A 14243-nucleotide genomic window follows, 5' to 3' on the forward strand; every position below is an offset into this window, starting at 1 on the left:
CGATATCGAAAATTACGAAAAATGAAAAAAATGCCATAATTCTATACCAAATACAAAAAAAGGGATGAAACATGGTAAGGTAATTGGATTGTTTTATTGACGCGAAATATAACTTTAGAAAAAACTTTATAAAATGGTTGTGACCATATTAAGTAGAAGAAAATGAAAAAGTTCTGCAGGGCGAAATAAAAAACCCTTAAAATCTTGGCAGGTATTACATATATAAATAAATTAGCGGTATCCAACAGATGATGTTCTGGGTCACCCTGGTCCACATTTTGGTCGATATCTGGAAAACGCCTTCACATATACAACTACCACCACTCCCTTTTAAAACTCTCATTAATACCTTTAATTTGATACCCATATCGCACAAACAAAGTCTAGAGTCACCCCTGGTCCACTTTTATTGCGATACCTCGAAAAGCGTCCACCTATAGAACTAAGGCCCACTCCCTTTTAAAATACTCATTAGCTCCTTTCGTTTGATACCCGTATTGCACAAACGAATTCTAGAGTCACCCCTGGCCCACCTTTATGGCGATATCACGAAACGACGTCCACCTATGGAACTAAGCATTACTCCCTTTTAAAATACTCATTTACACCATTCATTTGATACCCATATCGTACAAGCGCATTCTAGAGTCAACCCTGATCCACCTTTATGGCTATATCCCTAAATGGCGTCCACCTATAGAACTATGGCCCACTCCCTCATAAAATACTCTTTACTGCCTTTCATTTGATACGCATGTCATAAAAACACATTCCAGGTTTTCCCTCGGTTCATTTTCCTACATGGTTATTTTCCCTTATGTTGTCACCATAGCTCTAAACTGAGTATGTAATGTTCGGTTGCACCCGAACTTTACCTTCCTTACTTGTTTTGAATAAAAATCAATAACTCATTCTATAGTATATTGATAACTTTTTGATAGCGTATCGATATAAAATCGACAACTTTTCCAAAACTTCCAAAAAAGACTGTTTCGACATTTAGATTTAGGAGTGATCTTCGACACAAAGCTCACGTTCAGTAAATACATTAATTTCATTGTATCCAAATCATTTGCATTTGAGGCTTTATTCAAAGGAATACACGGGACTTTAAATACCCTTATCTATAAAATCTCTATATACTGCTCTCGTACGAAGTCGCCTCGAATATTGTTCTCTTATATGGAATCCATATTATGATATATATTCCGACAAAACTGAAAGAGTGCAGAAAGTAGTCACGAAATATATAGAGTCAACTATTAGGATGGTCCTCCAGCTCATATAAGTAGAAGAAAGCTTCTAGGATTGCAATCTTTGCATGACCGAAGAATTTATAATTTCTTAGTATTTTTGTATAATGTGGTGAACAACAACATTAACAGTGATGATTTAAAGATCTTATTTAACGTATATCTACCTCCGTGAAGTTTACGAAATAATCGTCTGTTTGTCGATTCAGTTAGTAAAACCAATTACTCGATGAATGGGTCCATTACAAGGTGTATTCGTCTTTGTAACAAATAGTCCAATGTGACTGATTTAAATGTGAGTTTTTATATATTCAAACTTGTTTTATTTACCATATTTAATTGAAAATGTAAAATTCATAAATTCATATGAACCCAAAATATTAATAAACTAATAATTATTCTGGTCTGTAAGATTTGAAATGGATAGACTGAAATAAATAAATAAATAAAAATAAAAAAGTAAGTTAATTATATATAATTTATATAACAGACAACAAACAGATAAATGATCGTTTTCGTTTGTTATTGATATCGAATTTATAATACTTCAATACCTTTTCGATAAAGCGCGCGGCAGCGCCCATCTTTCAAAAGTTCTATTTTGATTAATATTTTGGTCGATTGTCCCTGACTCTTGAATATGTCATTTGTGGCATTTCGGTGATCAAGTCGACAGTGCAAATGGATGTAGATGGGTTCTGTTCTTTTTTGTTTAAAAATATTGCAGCAGTTGCGTATCCAATCTTATTAATTTTTAATAAATCTCTCAGGAATGGAGACTTCATAAACGCTTGGAAAATAACATCTATTACGCCGATATTCAAGAGTGGTAATAAAAGCAATGTTGCCAACCACCGTCCTATTTCTAAACTTTCCATTGTTTCGAAATTGTTTGAAATTGTAGTTAAGGGTAAAATTTTCTTCGCAGTAAAGACCTTGATTTCACCTAATCAGCATGGTTTCATGCCTGGCAGATCAACTGTAACTAATCTAGCAGTATTTTCTGAATTCTGTATTTCTTCGTTTAATAGGAGGGCACAAGTTGATACTATCTATACCGATTTTTCGAAGACTTTTGACAAAGTCAACCATTCATTACTAATACCTAAACTTGCTGGCTTGGGCTTCCATTCTAGTATGCTATCTTGGGTGAGGTCTTACTTGGCAGATCCTAGTTGTGTTGTTGTGGTAGATGGTATTTGTTCGCGGTCGTTTACTGCCACGTCTGGTTACCCCAAGGAAGTATGTTGGTACACTTGTTATTTGTTATCTTTATTAATGACATACGTCATTGTTTCATTTATGCTGAATTCTTATTGTATGCTGCTAACTTGAAGACTTTTGCATCAACCACGAATCAATCTGGGTCCACTATGCTCCAAGCTCTTCTTGATAACGTAATAGACTTGTGTAGACGTAATCGTCTGCTTTTAAATATAAATAAATGTTTTAGTATTACCTTTGTTAAAACTCGAAATGTTCTTCCTGTTTCTTATCATTTTGGGGACTCTACGGTGAGGGTTTTTGATGAAATATCAGATCTTGGTGTAGTTTTTGATGCGAAGTTTCTATTTCACAGTCAGATTAATTATGTCATTGCGAAGTCTTATTTCACACTCGCGTTCATTCGCCGTTTCAGTATGGATTTTAGTGATCCTTATACTTTAACACTTTTATTTACAACCCTAGTGCGATCTAAACTAGAATATGCTGTTTTCATTTGCAGGCCGTACCATGCCTGCCATATAGACCGACTTGAGCGTATTCAAAAAATATTTTTTCGATTTGCCCTCCGGTCTTTGCATTTTCGCGATCCTGTTCCTACATACAGTTCTAGGTGCCTTTCAATTAACCTGAAATCTTTAGTGAGTAGAAGATCAATGTTTTCATTGACATTTTTATATGATATCATCAATGAGACGGTTGACTCGCCCTATCTTTTAGAGCGTATACGGTTCAATGTACCTTCACGAACCCTTCAATGTCACGATTTTTTCTGGTTATATAGACTTAGAACGACTTATGCTTCCAATTCTCCAATTGCTAGGGCATTCAGGGAGTTTAATTTGCTGTATTCTATAGATATTGATTTTACATTAAATAAATTTAGGTTTAAACTGCTATTGAATTAATTAATTTGAATATTTAATATGTATTAGTTAAGATACATTTGTAAATAGTCTGTAAGGAGGTTCTGATTGTCCTAGGCTATAATATGAATAAATAAATAAACAAATAAATATTTAGAGTACTCATACTTAATTGTCAATGGTTTGGCGTTAATAGACTCGGATTTTTGACAAAATTAAATTTTTATTGGTTGTTGGCATGGCACCGGCAAGAAATTTTATGTAGCCGGAAAAATATCAAGTGGCCATGTGAACCTTCCATGAAAACTTTGTGAAGATTGTCTGGGTATTTGGGCGCCCAAAAAAACACACACATACATCCCGTCTTTAGGCAAACGTTTTTTACATCTTTCCTGAAAATGAAATCGTTAAGAGTGGCCACCGGTGCGATCACCAGTGCAATTAGGCTCAAAAAGGTCCCATTGTGATACCACGTGGATTTCTCCCCTACACAAACCAACAAGTCGATTTAGAAAATGTCAAGAATTTTTCAGGTTCAAACGTAGCGAGATCACAAAGATCGTCAGAGAAGGGAGATCCCAGAGATTTCTTCCTCTTGTGCGAAAGCAGAGGACAATCGCTTGTTGATTGACAATTTCCGTTTCCTCTTCATCTTTGCAGCTCCTGAAGTAATCATCATAGGAGCACCCAGCCTCCCGATTACTATTTGGCCGTTTATAAGTCCAACCAGCAGAGATATGTCCCTCCTTCCAAGAAGAAGGAGACTTTTTGTGCGTCTCGCATCTCATTCAGGCCACACGAGCTTAGGTTGTGTTGCACCAGGCACCCATACCAGACTGAGGGAAGTTTGTTCAGCGATCTCGTTAAAAGATTTGCGGCCCTTATCTACTATCCTGGACTTATATGTGACTGATCCAAGCGCTTTTAGTGCAGCCTGGCTGTCAGAGTAAATACAAATTTGGTTATGGCCATGAACAACCTTTCTCAGGTGGTCAGCGGCCTCATTTATAGCAGCCACCTCCTCTGCCTGAAAGACCCTGCAATAATGGGTAGGCTAAAGGATAGATTCCACCCTAGTTAAGGTGCGAAGGCACCGCTACCCACCTTTTAATGCAGTTTACAGCTGTCAGTATATACCTGCACCCTATCGCTCAGGTCCGGCGGCTCCTAAACAGCTTTTGTAGAGATATCTGAAGGCAAACTGTATTTTACCCGCTCAAGCTCGTGAGTGATAGCCTTTGTATCTTGTTTGCTTCTTTTGAACAAAAATTAGTTCACAGTAGAACCAAATATGTATTATTGTGCTGCCTTATAACACTATTAACCACACAAAGGAAACAACAACAGAGTTTCAAGTGCACAGCTGGGTTTGTTACGTCCGGTTTCATTTGAACTGAAACTTTTGTACTTGTTTATTTTATATATATCGAAAATATCGATAAGTGTACATCTGTTCTCCACTCATTACCCATTTTATGTACCTCATTTGTCGGGTAAAACGAATGGATACTATTATTGCCGAGTTCTATTCATGAAAGGTATGAAATCCACGGCACAGCAGAATCCATTCCCGTTCTTATTTGTTATTTTCCAGATAGGTAACAACAAAGTATCAGGTCTTAGACACAGCCAAAGATAGATAGTTTTGCCCTTGCTTGTTTTATTTGAAATTCGCATAAAAAAAGTTTATCAACGAAAAAATTCAGTTTTACCTTACCTTGGTAAGAATGGAAAACCCAGAACTCTTTCCCTCAAACCTCCTATCAGCAAACCCGATTACGATTACAATTTGCCAATTACTATAATTTAAAAGAAGCTACAAAACTTTTATACCTGCAAATCTGACTTTATTTACTAATTCCAACAGCTAAGTTAAATCTTATGTAAACTTGTTAGACAAATGATGTTTACTTTATATCAATATTCCATTACACTCGTATCAATTTTTCACTATACACTTTTTTACATATGTTTGGATATATTTGCATATGTGTTCCTGACTAGCTAAAAGTGGTTTTGCAAGAAAAATCAAAATCATAAATCAAAATATCTCATTCCGGTTGAATATGGAGCAGCAGCTGTTGTAAAATTTCCTTTATAAAATATTCGTTTAGCCGTTGATATCAACCAGCTGCAACTCTATATGTGCATATATGTACATATGTAACTATGACATGCAAGCTTTTTTTTGAGCTTTTTTTTCAATTACAGTGGAACAATACTTTTTAAAATATATATGTTTTTTTTTGTTTCGGTAACTTGTCTGTGTACCATTTTGTGCACACATTTTTTCATTTACAGTAAATAAAGCAAACGGTATTTTCTTGAGAGCATTACTGGTGGTTATTCATGCTGAAAAACAGTTTATACGAGTATTGGTGTTGTATAGAACGAAGAGTAAGTGCAAATGTATATGTGTGCTTGATTTCTTCAGAAACAAATAATATTTTATTATGCACTTCCAAACAGGCGGAAAGATTACTTTGCTTGTAAAAACTATGCACTTTGGTAAGGAATTGTACCAAAAATGACACCTTTGTTGCTTTAAAGAGGTTATTATGTTGCTGCACAATATTCGGCCAGAAATACGGTTTGACTCTGAAAAGCGCCTGGCTATATTCTTCTCTAAGCATAGCAATGTCATTGATAATTTGTTCGTGTTTTTTATAGGTGACCTCAATTAGTGCTATCTATCCAGATACTGGGACATAAATACAAAACCAGTTCTAACTCGTTTTTTTTTTTGTTTTTTAAAGTAATCAATTGAAAATGTAATACGATTTTTGTTTCGTTATTACTTAATTGGCCTGACTTAATAGTCTAGCAGTTCTCTTCATAGCTTGCTAATGTCATCAAAATATGGCGCCACGCAATGTTGTTTATAAATACACTGTTCAGTTTTTTTGGGTCCATTACAAACAGTTACAAGGCTCACTTCCTTTGATAGTTTATTAGCGCTCTCTTCTAACAGAACCTTGTTAGTGATTCCCTATGTATCCAAAGGGTCGTAAAGCTCAAAACAAAATTTTATAGCTTCTCAGCATCCCCAGCGAAACATCATCTTATGTCACCCGGCTAAGATGTAGGATCCTAGAAAGAGGCAGGACTGTATTAAAATTATTTTAGTAAAATCTCTATTCCAAATTTTTATAAAATTTTTTTTTTTTTTTTTTGTTCACTTCAGAAAAGTTATGCTAATTTATTCTATAGGTACGTGTGTTTTTAAAAATTTAAAAGATATAATAATATTTTCTTAGAGCACCCTTATCTATACTTGTACATTAACAAACGTGATTTTTGTGAATAGGATGAGCTTACTTACATGTGGATTGTTTTTCAAATATTTCCAGTTTTCTGCTGTTGTATACCAGCCAGAGCAGATGGGTAGGAAAGAAAGTAAAGCCGGTAACAGCCAAACCATCAAAAGCATAAATAATACGCGACGATGTGTCATTATCAATGGATAATCGAGAGGTTGTACAATGGCGTAATATCTACGAAGCAAGTGAAAAAATAAGTTAAGAAAAAAACAAGTATATGTATACATGTTATATGACTTTATATCGTAATTGAATTCTAAGCTTTTCACTTTGTAAACTTACACTCTTGTCCTACTCCGTACTTACCGATCAACAGATATACAGCACAAATGCATAATACTCGCTGTGGAAAAGTAAACATCAAAACTATTCCATACATCACACATCACTGTACCAAACATCCATTTGCCAGTAATCTCGACGGAAGCATTGAATGTCATCGCACAAAGGGCCACCAACATATCAGCCACAGCCAATGAAACCACAAAGTAATTCGTGATGATGCTATCGTATCCAAAAAAAAAAGGAAAGAGGTTGAAAGAAGAAAAGCACACAACAATAAATCGATTGAACCAATTAAACGCATATAAACAACAATAACACAAAAAAAAGGTGAATAAGTCAGCCAACAACAAATATTAACAGCTTTCATGCAAACAATTGACAATTCAACGAAGTTTTGCGATATTGGTTTTCTGTGGGACACCGGGGCGTATGAGTGATATTTATTGTAGTGCGAATAAAAAGAAGCGTCGCAACGTTTGTAATTACGCTTTAAAACGAATATAATTGGTAACAAATTTACAAGTTCGTTTAATGGTTTTCAAGGAAGTAGAAACTGTCAACTCAATACATTTGGCTAATTAAATTGTAGGAAAAAATATTCCGAAACTATTAGATTAATGTGTAGGTTGATAGATACTAGCCGTGTCTTTTACTTTACATGTATTTACATCTACATTTGCAGGTGAAAAAAAAAACACACTTATCATCACTAGGATAATTTTTAGGACACTAGTCTAGCGGAAATTATTGAAGACTCGCGGCAATGGTTGAATAACTCGCTGCAAAACGGGTTGTGCTTAATAGCGAATACACGCATCTCTGCTGGTCACAGTGTTAGCTAAATCGGTTGTGATGAATCGTGGACACATGCGCTTATCGGTCATAGAAGTGTATAATAGTATAGAGGTAAAATGGGGAGACACATTCCAGTTGCAAAGGAGCATAATGGATACTGAAATTTAGCAGTACTAATTTTTGCGCAACAATTTCATTAAGTGTAGATAAAGATATGCACTTAGCAGTGTATATAAAATTTAAGTGCATATGTATATACATGTAATAAAAAACAGATACTACTTTGTAGACTAGATATGTTCATTGTTCACTTATGTTGAATTTTTGAGCTCGCTGGATTTTTGGGATATGAACGTTGAAGGCAGACATTGCTGCGAAATTTAAAAATATGAATTAACCAGCTTATTCCCGCGGGTTCCACCCCACGTTTCTATAAAAATGTGCAAAATAAATAACACAAATTTTAAAGTTATTTTAAGGATGTGTATTTGTGAATTTAGTACTGCTATAACCAATTTTGAAAATTATTTTGTGTATAAATAAAAAGTTTTTTTGATGAGCCAACCCTGGAGTAGTCTACCTATAATTTGCCATGGGTGAAATATTTGCTTGCAATTAAATTTTCAGTTTAATAATATGAAAATTGATATAGCCTGTCCCATAAACCGCACTGGTTCCTTCTTGGTTGCGTAACCTGGTACCATTTGGAAACAACAAGGGAAGTTTCTGCATCGCACAACTTTTAGATTAACAAAAGCGGGCGAAATGGGTGGGACATCTTAGTAACTGTAACTTTTCTTTCGGTTGGCCATCTGTAAAGTATCTTTCAAATCCGACAAAACAAAATGACAAAATATCCTTTGCCTTTGGCCATAAAGTGCTGTCAGACGCCGAAAAATGCGCGAGCGTTTTCAACAAGTAATATGTAGTGCATTTCTCGGCTGAAAAATGACAACAGCAGTCCAGCAGACGCGCATATAAACATAAATATAGAGCATTTCCCATTACCATAATTGCAAAAGTGGTCAAAGAAGCGATTAGACATGCTAACCCATCAAAATCGGTAGGCCTTCACGAAAGCAGTAGCTCTGAGAAAAGCATTTAGGGTGGTACCACTACTTAAGTCTGGAGAGTCAGCTAAAAGGAGAATCATATTTCACCGCAAGCCTGTGGCTTTTACACCACCAATATGCCTTCCGAAAATTACATAGCACCGCCACCGCTAAGATCCATTAATACGGCCACCGTTGTGCGATGGTAGCGTGCGTTAGTTACCATGCATAGGGTTCTGTAAAGTAACATAGAATGTTTATAAAAATGTGTTTTCAATTGGAAAAGAACTTTATAATCGTGACCGCACCTCGGCAGCTATTTTTCACACACCCCGAGTGTATTTCTGCCATGAAAAGCTTCGCAGTGAAACATTTTTCTGCCTTGCAGATTCCATTTGGAGTCGGAAAAAACAATGTAGGTCCGGTCCAGAAGAAAATTGAAAGGAGCACGACGCAAATCTTCCCAGAGATAAGTCGCATAAAGTAATTTTTTGTATCGATCCCCTTCAAGAATATATAATTTAAACTAAGAAGGTATGCTTTCTTATCAACACTTTTGTTTAATTTGTACATATCGAAACTCCCTTCCAAACCAGAAAAAAGTACCTTTATTTTCTACGCAGTTGTTGCAATTAACAACTATCGAGTTTTATACATTTAAGGTACTTTTTTTTCTTTAACAAAGCCCTGAAAAATTACTATTGGACTTAAAAAGATATACGAAGAGGACATAAATTCAAATAACACAAAAAAATCGTACGGGGCCGACCTAGTCTAACGTGCAGGTACAAGCTTATTATTGAGTGCCTTTCATTGCATTGAAATAAAATAATTTATTCAAATTTTACATAGCTTCATCCTTATGAATACACCCTGCAGTAAATCGATCTAGTTATAAGTTACCTCACAGACAGTAAGAGTTCTGAGCTAACTGTCTTTTGCGATATAAGCAGGTTATACTGTAAATGCACAACTTTAAATAATAAAACATAACAGTTAAATTTTCTGGAAAAATCCGAGTCCTATGATAGTTAGTGATGATATTGAAATGCACCCACAGTATACAAGGGCTATGTTCACATGGAAAAGGTTACGAGCTTTATAGTAAGCTATTGTAACGAATTTACTGAAATTCCGCTTATTTCAAATCTTCTGCTAACGTTCGAAAAACTGTTGAATAAATAAGTCTACTCTTCAATAATGCAAAAATGGCCTTTATTAAAGTACTTCACAATAACACTTATACTTCGCAACTGATAGCTTGCTTAAATCAAACTGATTCATCGTGCCTCAACTGTTGCCGCTTTTATACTCTTTGGTTTCCTCATTGGCATATTTCTAGGCGGTTCTATTTCTAGAATTTACTAGTTAGTTACCAGCTATAACTGCGTATATAGCTTCTCATATGCGCGTGCATATGTGAGTGATACTTGCACAAATTATTGCCTACTTTTGGGAGCATCTCAAATAAATGCATGTGTTTATGCGTTGCTCTCAGCTGCTTGTGTGGACATATGTATAGACATAGTGATTTATTTATTGATGTGCATACAAGCCACCGCTTAGTGTTGGCTTAGAGATGATAGTATCCCTTAGTGTTGCTAATATTTTTCACAATATATTCTAACGCAAATATTAGCAACAAAAGTTTTGAATATTTATTTGTGCCGCTTTAATCATTTTTAAACCAGTTCCACCAACTTAATTGTCACGAAATATTAGTCACATATTTCCTTACTCCCTGGGTGTTTCACTGCGCGGAAGATACAAATATGCACATGTATGTATATATATGAAGGTATCCACATATGCATAAACTATGAAAATAAAATTCTTGCATAAAAAAGTGGATATGCAGAAAAATAATCAACGGAAATATTGAAAGGCAATCAATATCCGAAGGACGAAGTATTTTAGTTTATATTGGGTTGTACAAAGAAAAAAAATGCTTCGTCCAATGAAGACATACATTTTTGCATAAGTTTGGAAAGCGGACTATTATACTTTTAATTTATACATCAATACTATTTATAAGAGGAGAGATTACTTTGTTTTTACTTTTCACGCTATGGCCAGAAATATGTCTTTACGCTTATTTGTTAAAGGCTATTGCGTTCAAAATCTTTGAGTCATTCGAAAACACACGGGGCTTCGGAGAAAGTGGCTCCATTTCGTGCGACTTCTTCAATATAAAGTTGGAGAAGATAATTTTAGCAACACAACTGGCGCCTTGGCAGCCAAGTCTCTGTTGATGGGTATAAAATCGAGCCTATGAACGATTTCGTTTCTTTAGAAACCGTCTTTAACAGCAAAAACAATGTCATCCTACCAACTGCCACTGTGAATTGAGAAGGCAACTGATAAGTAAAGTTCCCTCTTGACAAACCAAACACTTTAATAGTTGGTAATCATAGCTGTCTTGGCGATGGTTTGAGAAGATGAGATAGCTCTTGGAGTGTTCGAGAGAAAAGTTCTCCGAAAACTGTATGGGTCTGTTCGTGATACCAACGGCGAGCACTGAAGAAAGTATAACGATGAGCTTAAGGCAGATATTAAGATAGTGCAGTTAATTAAAATTCAAAGGCTTCGCTGACTCGGTCATGTTATAGGAATGGATGAAGACGCTCCGGCCAAGAAAGTATTTCAGTTGACACCGCTGTTCGGGACAAAGAAAATGGGAAATACTTATATTTAAGAATTCATGAGCTTAACACCGGCTTATAATAATTGAATTTCAATTATTATGTTTTTTCTAAGAGAAACTGAAAAGAAAGGAACATTTACTGACATATTGCGATGGACCATTTCGAAAACCGCCAACGTAATCATCATCAGGCAATTTTGTAATGTTATCAAAGGTTTCACCGGGATTCGAACCGGGAATCACATGGTGAAACTGCAGTAGCCTTTAACCACTAGGCCATCCTGCTGGTATTTGTTTGCATGCTTAATTCAGGTTTTCTCATTTCTACACTAACAACACAATTGAGACATTTTGTCTCTATATTGATTTGTGTGCCATGTAGATTTGTTTTTGTAAAGTTCTTCTTCGTTGAGAATGAGAAGCTTTGTCAACTCGGGCTCAGCTGTACATATTTATGTATGTTTGGTTGGGAAAACTTTACTGACTTAGGAACACTTTTTCTCTCTTGGTGCTCTCATTTGCCGTTAGCTATAGCGAAATAGGGATAGCTTACGTGACTTTTTAATAAATTTCCAAAATCGTTTAAGCGGTTAAGTGCCAAAAATTGATAATCATGATTACGTTTTAAAGCATAATAGGGCTCTGCTGGGCAATTGTTCCCATTCTTAAAATTTTTTGTATATGCACACCTTTAAAGGAAAAAGCAGTGATATGTGGTCCATAAAATTTGAGATCAACAAAGAGAAACTAAAGTCACTGGAAACAATTTACCAGATAAATTACACGCAAAAGGGTTCCGAAATTGACATAAGTGACGCGCATGACCACCACTGCGTTAACTCCTGAGGAATATCGGAGAATATAAGATTAGAGCAACAGACTTGCTGTGTACCAACTTAGATGATTGTGAGATCTCAAGATAAATATGGGCGTGTTTAAGGTAAGCAAATCTTCGGTGATAATGTACTTACGGGTGTCATCAAAGGTCAATACGCAATTGCACCAATGCTCCAACTGGCAAGCATACCAACAAGCTTCCTCTGCAGAAGCCGTCAGGATGAAAATTAAGAGGAGTCGATTCAACACTTTCTCTGTCGATAAGATATTTCACGTGAGTTTCGGCTTCTTGCAAGATTCTCGAAATACTCGTAACGCTCGCGACCTTCTTTCCATTCAACTTAATCAATGTAGGCGCTGTTTTGATTGAATGTCGAGAAGCTCGCAAGTATTACGAGTATTTCGAGAATCTCGCGAGAAGCCGTGTTCTAGTTTTTCGATAGAAATTCAGAATATTATGAGAAAAACTATAAAAATACATATATATTGAGTGAAGTATCATTGAAAAGGCAATATAATCAACAAAGCAATAAAAAGTCAAAACAAAAACAGAGTTTATAAATACCATTCTGAATTCATACAAGTAGCGAATGTTTGAAAAAGACGTTCACGATAGTAAACAGCCTCAAACACCTGTTGAATCGCTGTTCGATTAATTAAATCATCTGCTCAATAGTGTTTTTCGAAAATTTTTGTAGATGACTGCTACATTGCACTACTTACATATTTTTAAAAATGATTGCTAAACTAGATGCCCATATTTTCTATATTTACTTGATTTTAAAAATCAACATTAATTTGAAGTATGATTTTCGGTAGACACATACAAAAGAAAAATTGGTTTGAAACACGAATGGGCAATCCATGGCACTTCAATTTATTAACAGCGAGCAAAAAACACACCTTTCTTCCATTCTCTGGCTATTCGCGACAGCCGTTCTCCCTGTCAGGAATTATTTGACATGTAGGTATGGCAATTGAAGAATAGAAAGATTTTTCACTTGTATGAATTTACAATGATAAATACTTTCAACATAGCGACTGAATTGAGTGTCGAGAAGATCACGAGATTAACAAGCATTTCGAGATACATGAGTTTCGCCAGAAGCCGATTTTTCGGGTTTTGAAATTCGCCCTTGTGTTCGAGAAGAAATCATAAGCTCTGCTGTCGATGTTCGGAACTGCGAACAAAATCACTCGGATTTCTAGGCGGATGGTTCTTGGACAGTCAGGCAGAGATTGGGAGTGGGTATCTTTCACCCCTCATATGGTTCATATGGACCCGGTCTATGAAAAGGTGGCTTATGGCTAAAAGAGAAATTGCGAGGAACAGCTGTTAAAGATAAACAATGCATTTCTTCAGGACGTTTGTGCTCTTCTTTTTTTTTTGAGTCATAAGCCACCTTTTCATAGACCGGGTCACATATAATGCATGTGGCTCAATATGGATTACAAAGAAGTTATCTAGTTGGATAAGTGTGCCACCACCTGACACTGAGGGCACTCACAATGGATAATGGGAAACTCATACACACGCCCCTTAATCTAACGCAACCTCACCAATACGCAATTACTTTTATATGAAAACGTTTTCGTTACTATACTTAAAAGTTGCACTTAGTTTTTCTTAGCTCTAAACCTTTGTGATGAATTTTCTGATTTGAAAGGTTTGATAATTTTTTTAAAATCATAAATAAGATTTTAGAACTTCTTTGAATTAAAATTTCTATCGAAGAAAATATTGAAATTTTAACGAAATGGCATAAATGTATATTAAGCATAAGCGTTAAGTGTGATAAGGGATAAAGCCTGCCTCACTATGTACGTCCTCTTCCCCCAATACAAGCAAATGGCCTTCAAAGTAATTTATCATGTAATTTAATACAGAAATTGATAATGGCTTTATTTAGGCTTTTAGTGCAAAATATTGTTTATCAATTACATATTTTGTTTGCACTTTACATATC

The 14243-nt window shown here is 35.5% G+C and overlaps 1 protein-coding gene across 3 annotated transcripts in view; it reads right to left on the bottom strand.

Annotated features, from left to right (window-relative positions):
* LOC137238049 (octopamine receptor beta-1R-like) overlaps positions 1-14243 on the bottom strand; it is a 285592-nt gene that overhangs the window by 86225 nt on the left and 185124 nt on the right. For all 3 annotated transcript variants that reach the window (XM_067762609.1, XM_067762608.1, XM_067762607.1), the window contains 2 exons: positions 6970-7167; positions 6666-6837 (listed from right to left, as the gene is read on the bottom strand). In XM_067762609.1, coding sequence (XP_067618710.1) covers positions 6666-6837; positions 6970-7167 — 370 coding nt within the window. The remainder of the gene's footprint in view (positions 1-6665; positions 6838-6969; positions 7168-14243) is intronic.

This window comes from Eurosta solidaginis, chromosome 1, assembly GCF_040869045.1.
Source record: "Eurosta solidaginis isolate ZX-2024a chromosome 1, ASM4086904v1, whole genome shotgun sequence".
NCBI lineage: Eukaryota > Metazoa > Arthropoda > Insecta > Diptera > Tephritidae > Eurosta > Eurosta solidaginis.